We start from the raw sequence: 14,381 nt of genomic DNA, 5'->3' as shown, positions 1-14,381 counted from the left end.
TTCTGTAAGGTTCAGATTTTCCAGTCATTCATGACCACATACCCGAACAATCTTAAATATACAACTGGCTGTGAGAGGAATGACTGACTCCATTTTCGGGACAAGAGATGGAGAGCTGGGGTTCATCCAGCCAAAAAGTATTTTTCACATCATGTAGCATTTGGGATATCACTTTTAAGTTTCTGTGTCCACATTATCAAGCCATATAAAACCACTGAAGAATTTTTGCTGTCAACAAAAATTTAAACATTAGTAGTTAAAATCAGTAGTATACAAGATGAATACAGGATTCTTGACTTTTTAAATTTTTTTTAATTCAATTTATGAGTGAAAGATAAAGACGGAGCTTGATATCGGAACATAACGCAGCATTTCCAAACACTAAGGACAACCGGTATCAAAAGGACTGACTGAACATCATTCAAGTAAACCCATATTCGAAGTGTCTGCATTCAGATGGCCGTCTGCTATGGCCTCCTTTAAACTTCTCCCGGTCCTTTTGAAGAGTCTCCTTTCGAGAGGTCCGGGGAAAGGAAGCCTTGTGAGACGGCCCGACTGCAGCCAGACACACACTGGCAGTAAGAAGGCGTGGTGGTGTGAATGCAGCAAGGCACAAATAGCATCAAGCAGTAAAATCTCCCTTTTAGACTGTTCCTAAACGCCTGGAACAAACAACTCTCGGCTGATTCTTCCACACAAGGCACAAAAGTATCAACACACAGAGATTCAAAAATCTTGCACTGGTAACAATTTGCAACATTGTATTTAGTCCTGTGCAACAATGCCTCATGTGAAGGAAAGAATTTGTTCTACACCCTCAACAAAGCAACATGTCAAGCTTCTCTGCAACATAATTTAGATTGTCAAACAGTAATTCTGGATTAAGATACAAAATAAAAACGACAAACTGAGTAACAATGTACAAATGCCACAAGACATCGAATAAGGCACGGGCATTAATCTGTCATTTAAAAAAGAAACTGGCTAATAAATGACCCAATATAGGCTGTGCTGACCAATCACAGAATATACAATTATTCAAGGCACATAACATAGTCACCTGTCTAGTAATCTATACCGTGCAACAACAGCTTAGGACAAGTTGCTGGCGGGATAAATATAAAGTACAGAAAATAAATAGAAATCTAGTTGAATCCTTTTCTTTTTTTTACAGCAGTGCTTTCCAAACGCTAAGCTCGGAAAAAACGTGTGCGTAAAATATTTGGCCCTGCCACTTGAGACCACAGTGAGGTTTCTGATGCTCTCAGTAGGCTGCATCTCTATCTCCTGACCACATGGAGTGGATGAAGAGTTTCTATCGAGGCACGACCGCTCTGTGCACACAGGGGTTCGGAGGGGCATATAGCACAAGCCCAGGAGGCACGTTTTGGGAACCTTTTGGAAAAGCAGTCATTCAGCGAGAACCCACCATACGGTTACAGAGCTGTCTCGAAAATAACCAAGTTGCCCTCTGTCATCCCTGCGTGTCCGTTTGACGTGTTGGGACGACTTCTGGTCTCGTAGGCCTGAGAGACAGGAAACAAACAATTGATTGAGTGCCAAACAAAAACAAAAAACAAACACCCTCTTGCAGCTATCTGTGTAGGGCTGGTCCAGCTCATGTTTTGTCTGGAGAGCAGAGCTTACCCGTTTGGCTGCTTCCAGTAGAGCTGCTGCTTCCTGCTTGCCGGTGTGCTGTACCATCTTGTAGAAGATCCCATCTTGGTCTTGAAGAAGGGTGTAAGGCTCATCATAGGCATGGATTTGCCCGGCGTCTAAGACCTGGTAACAGAAATAATAATCAGCGAATTTTTTTTCTTTGACCCCCACCCCCACACTTTTTCTCCCCACTTGAGCAATTACCCCACTCTTCTGAGCCTTTCCGGTCGCTGCTCCACCCCCTCTGCCGATCCGGGGAGGGCTGCAGACTACCACATGCCTCCTCCGATACATATGGAGTCGCCAGCTGCTTCTTTTCACCTGACAGTGAGGAGTTTCGCCAGGGGGATGTAGCACATGAGAGGATCACGCTATCCCCCCGTTCCCCCTTCCCCCTGAACAGGCGCCCCGACCGACCAGGACACATACCCACCCGCAGACATGGCCAATTGTGTCTGTAGAGACGCCCAACCAAGCCAGAGGTAACACGGGGATTCGAATAGGCGATCCCCATGTTGGTAGGCAATGGACACCCCTATGAATTTTTTAACAAATACAACTTTTATTGGGACATCTAGAGAGGGACAGAGCATTGTATACTTATATTTATTTAGTGGCCCTAGTGTATTTCATGGACAACTGCTCGTAAATAAAAGAAAATGGAGAACTGCAGAATTCCAAATGCTTGCATTTCAAACAACAGAAATAAAGAGAATGCCAAACAGTCTGAAGACATGACCGGTCCAAAGACAGATATTAACAGCTGTGCTTGCATCATCAGTTTCCCCACTTCGACTGTGGCCCCTTTCAGACCTGGCATTAACACGTCTCAGGTGATTGGATTGTAATCAGAGAGGGGTTAACCTAATAAAAATACAGGTATAAATGCACCCAAGGGGCATTGGGTCTGTGATCCAACTGCTCATACTTCCTCAGGAGGTGGTCAGGGATGCACTGTGACCACAGCCAGGTGTAAAAATGCATCTGTTTCCTACCCACATTCAGCATCTATGGTATCTGAGCAGTATCACACATTTGCTGGTGTGTGCACTCAAAACAGTGTGAGTGGTGGCACGCAAAAGGCAGCAGCACACTGAAAACAGTTGTATAGTTCAATAAGAACTGAGATAAGAACAGATGCATAATGCCTTCTCCTCTGCAGCTGCATTATGTCCGCTGTCTAAGATGAATTCTTCCTCCATTCTGCAAAAGTGTAACAGTGCAACATGACAAATGTTTACCAAGCATAGCCCGCCTAATCGACACAGGTCTTCTTTTTGAGAGAGAATCGAGGAACACACGTGGTTGTGGATCTCTGTGTAGTCACAATCACAATATGAGACACGTTAATATAAAAGGGGCCATGATTAAGAATGTGTGACAACGGGGTGCCCGGGTACATGCATGGAGCAAAAACAGTTGAGACCTGGTTTTGCCACCTCAGCTGGATAGGCACCTGACTGGCAAGTTTGTTTGTTGGACGGCGCAACCTTGTATTACTTTCTCCACCTTGTTGAGCTGATCAGTGTCTATGGATCAGTTTGTGTGGATCCTGGCTTCTTCTTTTCCTCCTTTCCAACTCGGTAACACCAAAGTGTAATCAGCCAAACGTTTTAATGACTCCCAATTTTGTCTGGCTGCAGAGGCAAACTGACTTTCTCCTCAGCTGAGGGAAAATGTGTTTTGTGTCATGTGGACCATCTCAACAGACCATTTGGTGTTTGGTGGAATTCTTTGCAGTGCCAGGGAGAAATACACTGGTACTCACCAACCACTTAAAAACAGATGTGAAAAGATCCATTTGTTTTGATGAAAATTCCAAGGCAGGGCTAACAGAGGATGATGTAAATGAACTTCCTCTCTAAATATGTTATCACCGAGGAGGTGCGGGGACTCACCAGTATGCGGTCGCTGTCTATGATGGTGTTGAGACGATGAGCGATGGTGAGCACAGTGCATTCTCTAAACTTCTGGCGTATGGTCTGCTGGATCAGCTCGTCTGTCCTGCCGGGCCGGAGGGAAGTGTACAACATATTTGCAATGTTTTCCTTGACAGTTTTACACTTGTGTTATACATTAAGTTTGTTGTTGTTTTCTTAGTGGCCCTCAAATATATATATATCTTATGTGGGGGTGGGGTATTTTTAGAGGTCTGCTGCAGACTGAAAGCATAGCAGTGGCTAATTGCAGGTCCTTAGCCAGATCTGCAAATAGTTAGGTAATCCACATTTGACCCATTTCTGTGTCTGCTTGCAATGAAAGCGGGACCAGAGTTTTGACCAGAGTGTGACTGACCGAGTGAGCAGACAGTCAGTTAGGTGAACCTGGTGGCTGGCTAGCATGTTTTTGTGTGTTAGCATGGCTGTATCAGCAGTACCTGGGGTCCACGTTGGCTGTTGCCTCGTCGATGATGAGGATGCGGTTCTTCCTCAGGATGGCTCGGGCCAGACACACAAGCTGCCTCTGGCCCACGCTGAAGTTGGAGCCCGACTCGGCCAGAACTGTCTCCATCTTACCGGGCAGGTCCTCCACCACAGACTTCAGCTGGACCTGAAAGAGAAAGGGAGCAGAAAAAAAAGAATGAACATTAATGTACAGTACCTGTAGAAGGTATGTGTGGTTACTGTGTCTCTGTGTGTGACTACTGAAGAGCCTCATGCATACTCATATGTGTGCATGTTCACTTTGTCAGTTTAAAGTGTGTACTGTATGGGTGGGTGCTAGCAACTAGCCTCTTTGAGAGCGTTCCACAGGTCCTCGTCTGTGTGCTGGTTAAAAGGGTCCAGGTTCTTCCTCATGGTACCTGTAAACAGCACTGGATCCTGGAAAATTAAGCAGAGAGAAGTCGTTGCAAAAGTGTCCAGTAAGCTCAACTCTTTGATAGAAGTGGAAACTAAATCCAGTTACACTGCCGATGAGTCCGAAGATGTGCATGTGACTAATGTAAAAGTAAGAAATCAAACATGTTAGAGTACAATATATAATGTAAGCACTAACAATTCACACTGGTGTTGATGACATGTAGGTCAGGTGAATCGGCCATACTAAATTGTCCCTAGGTGTGAATGTGTCGGTCCTGTGATGGACTGGCGGCCTGTCCAGGGTGTCTCCCCACCTGCCGCCCAATGACTGCTGGGATAAGCTGCAGCATCCCCGCGACCCCGATTGGGATATGCGGTTTGGCTAATAGATGGATGGATGGGGTGATAACTTTACCAGTGTGAATTTAGACAGCTGCTTTAAAAAATAAAAAATCGTACATCAACTGGTACCTCTCTCACCCCTCAGTCAGCTGTGTATTAGAGCCCACTGAGCTCCAGTCCTACACCAGAAACCACAAGCCTTTTCTCGTAACCCAACTTAATGGGCACTTGCCTTTGTCCTCCATCCCAGGGCAGCACCACATTCGTTAGAGAGCATTTTGTACTGAGCATCTTGTGGTCTGAAACTATAAAGCATCTTACATCAACCTCTTGGAAAGATGCCCAGTTTGTGATGTTGAGGGTACAGTTATATCATCGGTCTATGATGTAAACACTACCAGCGAACATCATGTGTTTGCATTTTAAGATTCAACTGATATTCTAAGTTCACATATTCAGGCCCGTATTTACATGGCAGCTGCAGGCAGTGGTTTTAAGTTGTGAGTTCCTCCTCCTCCAGTATACTGGTTTAACTGGCCTAGGCCATAGGAATACCTCATAATTCAACCGTTGGACTACTTAACTGACTTGTATTCCCCTTTGTAGCGAGGACCCCCTTTGTCTCTCTCTCCCTCTCCTCTTCCCCCCTTTGGAATTTCGCATGCATAGTCTTTTCGTATACTAAACTGAGTTTGCAAAGTGGCCTTCGACCCAACCCACATAAAGGTGCCAAACTGACATCAGCCAGACCAGAGGACCTTCCAAAGCAATCACGTTTTTGACGTGATGATCCAACTTATAGCAGTACACGAGAACACTGAACGACCTTCCCGGGTTATCTTCACCGTTGATCACAGGGAGGAGTTAATGCCATCTCCACACGGGACAAGAACTCTTCCACAGAGGAGGAAAGAACTTTCTCATCTCAAAGTTAGTGAATATGGGAGTTGTGTATTCGAGGTTAAACACATTTTCTCTCAGTCAGGACAATAACATGTACTAATAAATCCAAGTTTCAGTCTCTTCTTCTCTTTATCTCTGCCAGCCTCTCCCTAGTTCTCACACACACACACCCCTCTCTGAAATATGTTGGAGGCTGTTGACCTTATCTGAGGTCATAAATTCAAACTTTCCTTAGAGAGCTTTAAGATAACTGTTTCTATACACATCTGAATTAGTATGAATTAATTTTTTAATCCTCCAGTAACCCAACTAGTATTACTCAGCAAACAATTTCATGACAACTGATCCAGGTCCCATAATTACGCTGAAACTGGCTGAGATAGCGTTCAAGACTTAAACTACATGTCTACCGTGTTGCCATACTGCCCTCTAGTGGCCATGGGTGGTTAGGTCTGGGGTCAAACGATATGCTGGTTAGTTTTATTTTACTGATGTTATTCAGGTAATCTCGTATGTTAATGAGTCGTTAGTTAACTTCTCCATCTACTGACAGCAGTAGAAACTCGTCTTGCTACATCGTTCAGATGGAGGATATCATTTTGGTTAAGTCATTAATAGAACGGTTGCTGTTTAACCATACTATGTTCTCTGGTGTGTTGGGCAATACGCTGTGATTTACTTTCCATGTTTAAAATCACTATCAGTTGACCATAGTGTTTCAGCTGGGTGTGTGTGTTTGCACATATAGTCTAAATTAAATACGGATGTGGGTGTGTGTCCTGGTCGCCGCACTAGCGCCTCCTCTGGTCGGTCGGGGAGCCTGTTTGGGGGGGTGGGAGGGATAGCGTGATCCTCCCACGCCCTACATCCCCCTGGTGAAACCCCTCACTGTCAGGTGAAAAGAAGCAGCTGGCGACTCCACATGTATCAGAGGAGGCATGTGGTAGTCTGCAGCCCTCCCCTGGATCGGCAGAGGGGGCGGAGGGGAGGGTAATTGGCCGGATACAACTGGGGAGAAGAAGGGGGAACCCCCCCCCCAAACAAAATCACGCAATGGATACCAATAAGGAGGAGGATTTTGATGCACGGTGTGAAAACCATTTCACCATGCTTGTGGAGTGCCCAGAGCATGGGTGGATAAATAGCCAGGTCTCTTTCTTTGTTGGGTTTTTTTTCCTCTAAACTCTTAAGTCTTTTTCTATTTTTTTTCCAAGTCTTTTTCCCCATTTTCCACTTCTTTTTATACTTAGTAATTTTTTTGCTCTTCTTCTTTATTTCACAAAGTTTGGCTCGACTCAACTTTATTACTATTAACACCTTTGTGAATCAATCCTCAGCCCCCTTTCTCCTCTCAGCTGAGGAAGCCAAGTTTGATCAATTTTTTCTTTTTATCACAAGGAAAAGTCTCGCGTGTGATAATTTTGGAAGTTTTATCGTCCGGCCAACAAAACCACTTTCAAATTATTTTTACCACGTCGGATCAGGTCAGTGTAGGAGATTACTGTTTGATTATTGCTCAAACAGACCGACAGAGCAGAGACCCCATCGCCTCCAGACTCCTCCAGACTGTTGCCAAGGACACTACCAGACTCGCGTACCAGCATCTGATTGTTGCTAAGGGACCCAGGCAGTGTCCCGGGGTATGCTACATACAACCCATCGTGGGACGTCACTGAAGAACCGGCCGACACTCAGCATCGTTGCCAGGCAACCTCGACTCACGTGTGCATTAATTTCCGCACCGACATCGGGAGTAAGCCTGCGTCGCCAACTACGGCAGCCTCCATTGGAGCAAATCGTCTCTACAGCGATACATCATCTAAAGTAGGCTAGAGTCATATCTGCTGTCTTTGTTCAGAGTTGATGTCCAATAGTAATCGGAGATCTCCATCTTAAACCTTAGAAAGAGTTTAATCAGTTCATAGCATCTCGCCTTTGGTAGATCTGGAAATCACATACCCTTTGACACCATTGCCAAACTAGGTGATAAGCTCTAGTTTGGCAGTTGAAAGGGATAATTTCCTTCACCTACTTGATTCTGATTTCCCGTCTACATTTACACTACTGTTAGTAGACATTTAGCCATTAACAAACGTCTTTATTACTGAAAGTCGTTGTATGTGTGCTTCTCTAAAAAGCAAAGACAGAAATCCCTGTAATCGAGAATCTACAACTTCAGATCTGAAACTCTTTAATTTGGTTTACCCAAATGTCCTATGGGCATCATAGGTGGTGCCCCTAAATTCATAACGAGGACATTAATAATATTGTAGCCATATTCCGCTACACCTGTAACCATTGATCTCCCACAGTTATAAACACTGCAGGAACAAGTTGAAGATAGGAGGGGACCATGACGGTACCTGAGGTATGATGGACATCTTCTGGCGCAGGTCGTGGAGGCCAATCTCAGAGGTCAAAACACCGTCGATGAAGATTTTACCATCTGGTTCTGCAAGGCGGAAGAGTGCCGACACCAGAGAGCTCTTTCCAGCACCCGTCCTACCCACAATGCCAACCTGACAACAAAAATGTCATAAATTTTGACCTTTTTAATACAACCCATCAAATCACCCAAGCTCCCGCAAGCTAGAAGGTTCGATTTTATCCGTTTGCAAATCAAGATATCTGACCTTTTCTTTGGGTCTGAACATGGCCTTCATGTTGTGCAGGACCTGTGGGCCGTCTGCGCTGTAGGAGAAACTGACCCGGTCAAAGGTTACCAGACCTTGGCTGGGCCATTCAGGGGGAGGACGCTTCTGGGTTTCCCAGGGTGCTTCACTCTCCAGCTCTGTGTACTCTACCACTCTCTCCACGGATGTCATCTGAAGACAGAAAGCAAGGCAGCGTGACTTAACTTATCAGGCGGACCAAATCATCATCTTCTCAGCAGCATAGTTTCAAGGAACAAAGATGTTCGTGACTAACTGCCATGAACATTTATAGTACCGCCACAGGGCTCCTCTGAGTGTCCCAATTACTGACAGAGACAAACACTTCGCAGCACATAAAAGTCTAGCAAGTCTCACCGCCTAAAGAGCCGGCCCTGTTAAATTCATTTTGGTGAGCTCAACCTTGCTCACCAAATCAATAAAAACCAATGAAACGGCATTGACAAATCTATTTGATACAGGACTGCAGATTAAAAAGCCACAAAAATCTTTTTGAAATCTCTTTGGAGAAAAGGTTATAAATTTAAAGCATGACAATGATTTTTATAACTTCTTGCTCCTCAGACAGGGTATCCCAAATCCTTAGGGGCCAAAAATAGCAGAGGGCCCCAATCACTGTTGGCCCACTAGCCTTCTTAAATGGAAGAAACCCTCAGCAGATATGAATACCATACCATGTTCTCCACCTCTGCACTCTGCCGGACGCCCCACTGGAACATGCCCATGAGTGTGATGGCGTAGGACAAGGCCAAGCCCACTGCTCCTGCATCCAGCTCTAGCAGGGGAGCAAACAGAAGCATTCAAGTTATATTCTTCATTTGGAGAACAAGTTTGGCCAACTCACGAGAAATTCAACAAAAATCATCAGTTGGCCTCAGTATTTCCTCACACTCATTAATATAGGATATTTTCCTGCTCTAAATATAGATCATAACACACTGGCTTCATAACACCTTGAAAAATGAGATCTAGTTTTTTATATGAGTTGAGGTGCAATTTCTAGAAAAGGTGTCCCAAGTGCTCCTGATCTCCAGCCGAGGTATATGTGCATGAAAAAGATGGAACGATTCCACCATAAACAGCAGGTATTTACTAAAACAGGAAGGCAAGAGCTGGAGAGCTGTCTTCAAAATCAGCTTTGCTATCAACAGTTTAGCAAACCAAGCTCACCGAGAATCTGCCAGAGCAGGCGAGCTTGGTTCTGTTATGGGAGATGCCATCAGTTATTCGTGTTATTGTTTGGGAGAAAAAAACAGCTTTATTTCATTTCCAGGCTTTGGTTCCTTTTGATTTTTTTTGGGGTTGTTTTCCTCAGAAACCAAGGTAAAAAAAAAAAAGAGAAAAGAGCCTTCTTACGGTTTCTGAGCAGCAGGCAGCCAAACGTGGTGATGGTGACAAATATGGAGCAGATGCCATCGAGGCGGACAGCGAACCAGCGCGAGGTGGTCAGGAACAGGAACCAGGCCTCTGCAGAGGAGAACGAATGCAGGTCACTGAAACCGGAGCTCCTCAGCATAACTAAACGGCAAAAAGAAGTTTCACGTTTCCTTCTCATGGATATCTATCTCCTTCTCATGGATATCTATCTCCTTCTCATGGATATCTATCTCTCCCTCCTGAAGCCCAGGTCCTGCACTGAAAGTGCAGCTGGTCAGTCTGAGTTTCACCAACAATAAAACTCACCTTTGTCAACTAAAAAAATACAGTACCAGGGGGTCATCTGTTTGGTTGTGTGTGAGTGAGTGAGTGAGTGAGTGAGAGAGAGAGAGAGAGAGAGTCCGTAGCTAATCTCACGTACTACCGGCTCTATCAGCCTAATAATTTTTGTGCACAGTTATGACCATATGATCAAGAACCTCTCTTGGTTGCAGTGATTTAAAACCTTTGAAAAACATTTGTTCTCGCTACCACAGCTCCCTCTCTTCATTCACTCTCTAGCTCGCTCACCCCCCCCCCCCGTCTCTCTCGCTCAAGCCAGAGCTGATCTGACTGTGGTTTTCCCAGAACATTAGCAAAGGCAGAGCTACTAGACTGCTACCAGAATGGTTGCATAGCAAACCTTTTCTTTTTGGAAAGTGCCAAGTTCATGTTAGACTTGGGTCAACCCGGGGGGTTGTGCATCCACAGACTGACAGGCAAAACGTTTCTATTAGGTAGATTTTTTTTTAGCTGAGTGCTGCATATTAACAACTTTTTTTTCTCCATATTTCCCATTCAGTCAACTTGGGCGTTATACAAAAGTCTTATAATGGCAGGAAAAACACTAGTTTTGTGTGTGTGTGTGTGTGATCTCACATACTACTGGGCCTGTCAGCATAATAATTGTGCAGTTATGACTGTATGATCAAGAACGTTATTACAGTGATTCAAAACCTTAGAAAAACCTGTTTTACACTACGATTGAGAGCCAACTCCTCAGCTGGTTTTTTTTTTGTTGCCTAAGTTGGAGCACTGGAGAAGGTAGAGATCTGCCCTCTACTGGATGCACTCTTCTAGTTTCTCATATGTTTCACTTACAAAAAGGCACATTTTGATCTCGTCATAGTCTCACTTTCATCTGATCGTCGACGCACATTTTCGTCATAGTTTCCATCAGGAAATGAGCACTCTGGTTTACCATCCATCCATCCATCCATCCAATATCCAAACCGCTTATCCTGCTGTCAGGGTTGCGGGGATGCTGGAGCCTATCCCAGCAGTCATTGGGCAGCAGGCGGGGAGACACCCTGGACAGGCCGCCAGGCTGATTGATAACTAAGTTACACCTGCATGACCTTTGCTTTGTCTCATTCCCGCTAAAGACTGTGGAAGGACTGCTTTAATAATTTTACCCTGCCTAATCCCCATCTGTTTAATTGTATCTGAACGCTATCCTGTCCCTTCACTTAAACACCCTTTGAATTGTCCTCTTCCCACACCAAAGTAGCCTGAATTGTCAATGGAGCTTAGACAGACCATCACCATCAAACTGGTCAGTGTGTATAAAGGAAGTATTTCCTTAAATAATATGTTAAGTCTACTCTGATAGACTTGTCAAGGACAATGTAGACAGAAGACCAGTGATGATGCTATCATAGCCATAGAGACCCCAAATCAGTTTGTTTTTTTAATCATAACATGTGATGAGGCAGAGAGGCTTTACTCATATTGTATAACTATAATGGTAACTACATAACTATCTAGTGTTCAGCTGAAGTAACAGATTAAAAAGTGATGCTAGTGAAAGTTAAAGGAGAACCTGAGTGCAGGTCCTGATGGGCGTCAAAGGTTTTCTGGAACCTCTCCTCCGCTCTGAAGGCTCGGATGGTCCACAGACCCTGAAGAGATGAAGACAGGTGGGAGAAGACCGGGCTCCGGGCTGCAGAGAGAGGATATGATGGAGTTTAGCGTCTGCAAAACACACGACCTTTAACCACCATGTAGACTTTATCCGGCATCTATCTCGCTTTCTAGAGTTACAAAGTGCATTATCCGTTCCTGTTATCTCATAGCTAAATAACCCCTCTGGCTCTCTATGACAAGTGATGTATAACAATATATATTTGGGTTGAGGTCAATACAAATCATGTCATGCAACATAACATTTCGTTTTGACTGTCGTGTACTTGGTGTATTTTAACCGTCATGCTAATCCTCCAACATGTGCAAATATAAAAGGTGCACATATTGCACATATGTGATACAAGACAAGGATCTGATCCGATTTAAAAAACAAAACAAAACACTGAACTGACTTTTTTTCCCTAACTTTATCTCAACTCTGACCACAGAGTCTCACCGTGGGAAACTTACAGGTCGACTCCAGTCGCTTGATGTCCCTCGAGGTTGCCAGGAAGTAGCGTCGGAGGAAGATGAAGACGATCAGGAGGGGGAACACCGGGATGAGGATCCAGGGGATCACTGATGCCGCCACGGCAATTACGCCAATGATCTGCAGAAAAACCTGTTAAAGAATAAGAAAAAAAAAAACATGAATAACTCATCGAGGGACCACATCAGATGACGGTATGATTTAGCACAACCAGGATTCAGACAGTCCATAAAACGGTTATGAGATGATCTTGCGGCTATCGCCTCTGAAGCTATGCCAGCTCAGTGATTATCATGTGGTCACATTCTGTACAATTTCTGCATCAGCGGGTTAGAGAGACTGCCCAGTGACCGGAAGGAGTTCGGTTCAATCACAGCAAAGCTACTTGAAGTGTCCATGAGCAAGACATTGAACTTGACCCTTTAATCCCTTACCAGTCACTCTGAATAGGAGCGTTAGGCAAGAGGATGCACATTTGTGAAGAGGGACTTTATACTTCAAACTACTCCTGTGTCTGGCTTGCTGAAGCCTTCATTAGCTTCTCATATTAGCTCTCAGAATCGATCACTTACTTGAAGGAAGTCCACAAAGGTCCACGGCAGGCTGGCGTCCAGCTGGCCGATGTCTTTTGAGAACCTATTAAGAACTCTTCCTGGGACGCAAGACGGAGAGAAAACCAGTGATCTGGCTTTTAAAAATGTCCTACTTGATCCAAGATTTCATTAAATCATCATTTCACTTATAATTGAAAAAAACATCAAAAGTATACTTTATAATCTTCAAGCATAGATTTTTTTAAACGAGCCCCCAAAGCAGAAAATATTTTCTCCTATTTTATGCCATAACAAAAAATAGAAGTGATGTTTTTGTTTGTGTAACACAGCATACAAAAACACTTGAACACATTAGTTTGGTCATATGATGTGATATGGCTGTGAAAACAATGTAAGATTTAATTCTAGAAGAGATGAGAGTCTGTCCCTAATTCATATTTTGAGTTGCTTACGGCGTGGCAGTATTAAAACATATGTTGTTTCCATCCATCCATTATCCAAGCCGCTTTTTCCCAATTTGGGGTCGCGGGATGCTGGAGCCTAACCTGGCAGTCACTGGGCAGCAGCCGGGGAGACACCCTGGGCGCTGGACCCTGAACCCTGAATGGACGAACTGGATGTTGTTTCCATCCAGTACAATCCCATAACCCTTGGGTCTCAGTGAAATAAGTACAAACAAGGGAACGCTGTTGAAACTAGGAAGGCTCAACATACATTCCCACTGAGACTTATCAATTGCCCCTACTGGAGACAGACCCATGAGGACTCTCGTCTATATGAGACCAAACACAGATCATCAGGACATGCATGTATCTCGCAATTCGAGGATGTGAGTGCAGTAATAGCTGTATATACACTACCGTTCAAAAGTTTGGGATCACCCAAACAATTTTGTGTTTTCCATGAAAAGTCACACTTATTCACCACCATATGTTGTGAAATGAATAGAAAATAGAGTCAAGACATTGACAAGGTTAGAAATAATGATTTGTATTTGAAATAAGATTTTTTTTACATCAAACTTTGCTTTCGTCAAAGAATCCTCCATTTGCAGCAATTACAGCATTGCAGACCTTTGGCATTCTAGCTGTTAATTTGTTGAGGTAATCTGTAGAAATTGCACCCCACGCTTCCAGAAGCAGCTCCCACAAGTTGGATTGGTTGGATGGGCACTTCTTTGAGCAGATTGAGTTTCTGGAGCATCACATTTGTGGGGTCAATTAAACGCTCAAAATGGCCAGAAAAAGAGAACTTTCATCTGAAACTCGACAGTCTATTCTTGTTCTTAGAAATGAAGGCTATTCCATGCGAGAAATTGCTAAGAAATTGAAGATTTCCTACACCGGTGTGTACTACTCCCTTCAGAGGACAGCACAAACAGGCTCTAACCAGAGTAGAAAAAGAAGTGGGAGGCCGCGTTGCACAACTGAGCAAGAAGATAAGTACATTAGAGTCTCTAGTTTGAGAAACAGACGCCTCACAGGTCCCCAACTGGCATCTTCATTAAATAGTACCTGTTAGAGCCTGTTTGTGCTGTCCTCTGAAGGGAGTAGTAAACACCGGTGTAGGAAATCTTCAATTTCTTAGCAATTTCTCGCATGGAATAGCCTTCATTTCTAAGAACAAGAATAGACTGTCG

General features: G+C 44.1%; 1 protein-coding gene across 1 annotated transcript in view; it reads right to left on the bottom strand.

The window, feature by feature from the left end:
• Positions 1 to 295: 295 nt before the first annotated feature.
• The window catches only part of LOC130131292 (ATP-binding cassette sub-family C member 4-like), a 65,793-nt gene continuing 51,707 nt past the window's right edge, over positions 296 to 14,381 (bottom strand). The window contains exons 20-31 of the mRNA XM_056300927.1: positions 12,761 to 12,840; positions 12,170 to 12,320; positions 11,616 to 11,735; positions 9,734 to 9,844; positions 9,052 to 9,152; positions 8,339 to 8,530; positions 8,069 to 8,224; positions 4,392 to 4,481; positions 4,037 to 4,209; positions 3,558 to 3,663; positions 1,648 to 1,782; positions 296 to 1,526 (exon numbers count right to left, since the gene is read on the bottom strand). Of these exons, the coding sequence (XP_056156902.1) occupies positions 1,437 to 1,526; positions 1,648 to 1,782; positions 3,558 to 3,663; positions 4,037 to 4,209; positions 4,392 to 4,481; positions 8,069 to 8,224; positions 8,339 to 8,530; positions 9,052 to 9,152; positions 9,734 to 9,844; positions 11,616 to 11,735; positions 12,170 to 12,320; positions 12,761 to 12,840 (1,505 nt within the window). The 3' untranslated portion in view covers positions 296 to 1,436. The remainder of the gene's footprint in view (positions 1,527 to 1,647; positions 1,783 to 3,557; positions 3,664 to 4,036; positions 4,210 to 4,391; positions 4,482 to 8,068; positions 8,225 to 8,338; positions 8,531 to 9,051; positions 9,153 to 9,733; positions 9,845 to 11,615; positions 11,736 to 12,169; positions 12,321 to 12,760; positions 12,841 to 14,381) is intronic.

Source organism: Lampris incognitus, chromosome 21, assembly GCF_029633865.1.
Source record: "Lampris incognitus isolate fLamInc1 chromosome 21, fLamInc1.hap2, whole genome shotgun sequence".
Taxonomy (NCBI): domain Eukaryota; kingdom Metazoa; phylum Chordata; class Actinopteri; order Lampriformes; family Lampridae; genus Lampris; species Lampris incognitus.
Note: the sequence above shows the minus strand (reverse complement) of the source record. Positions and strands in the feature narration are given on the sequence as shown.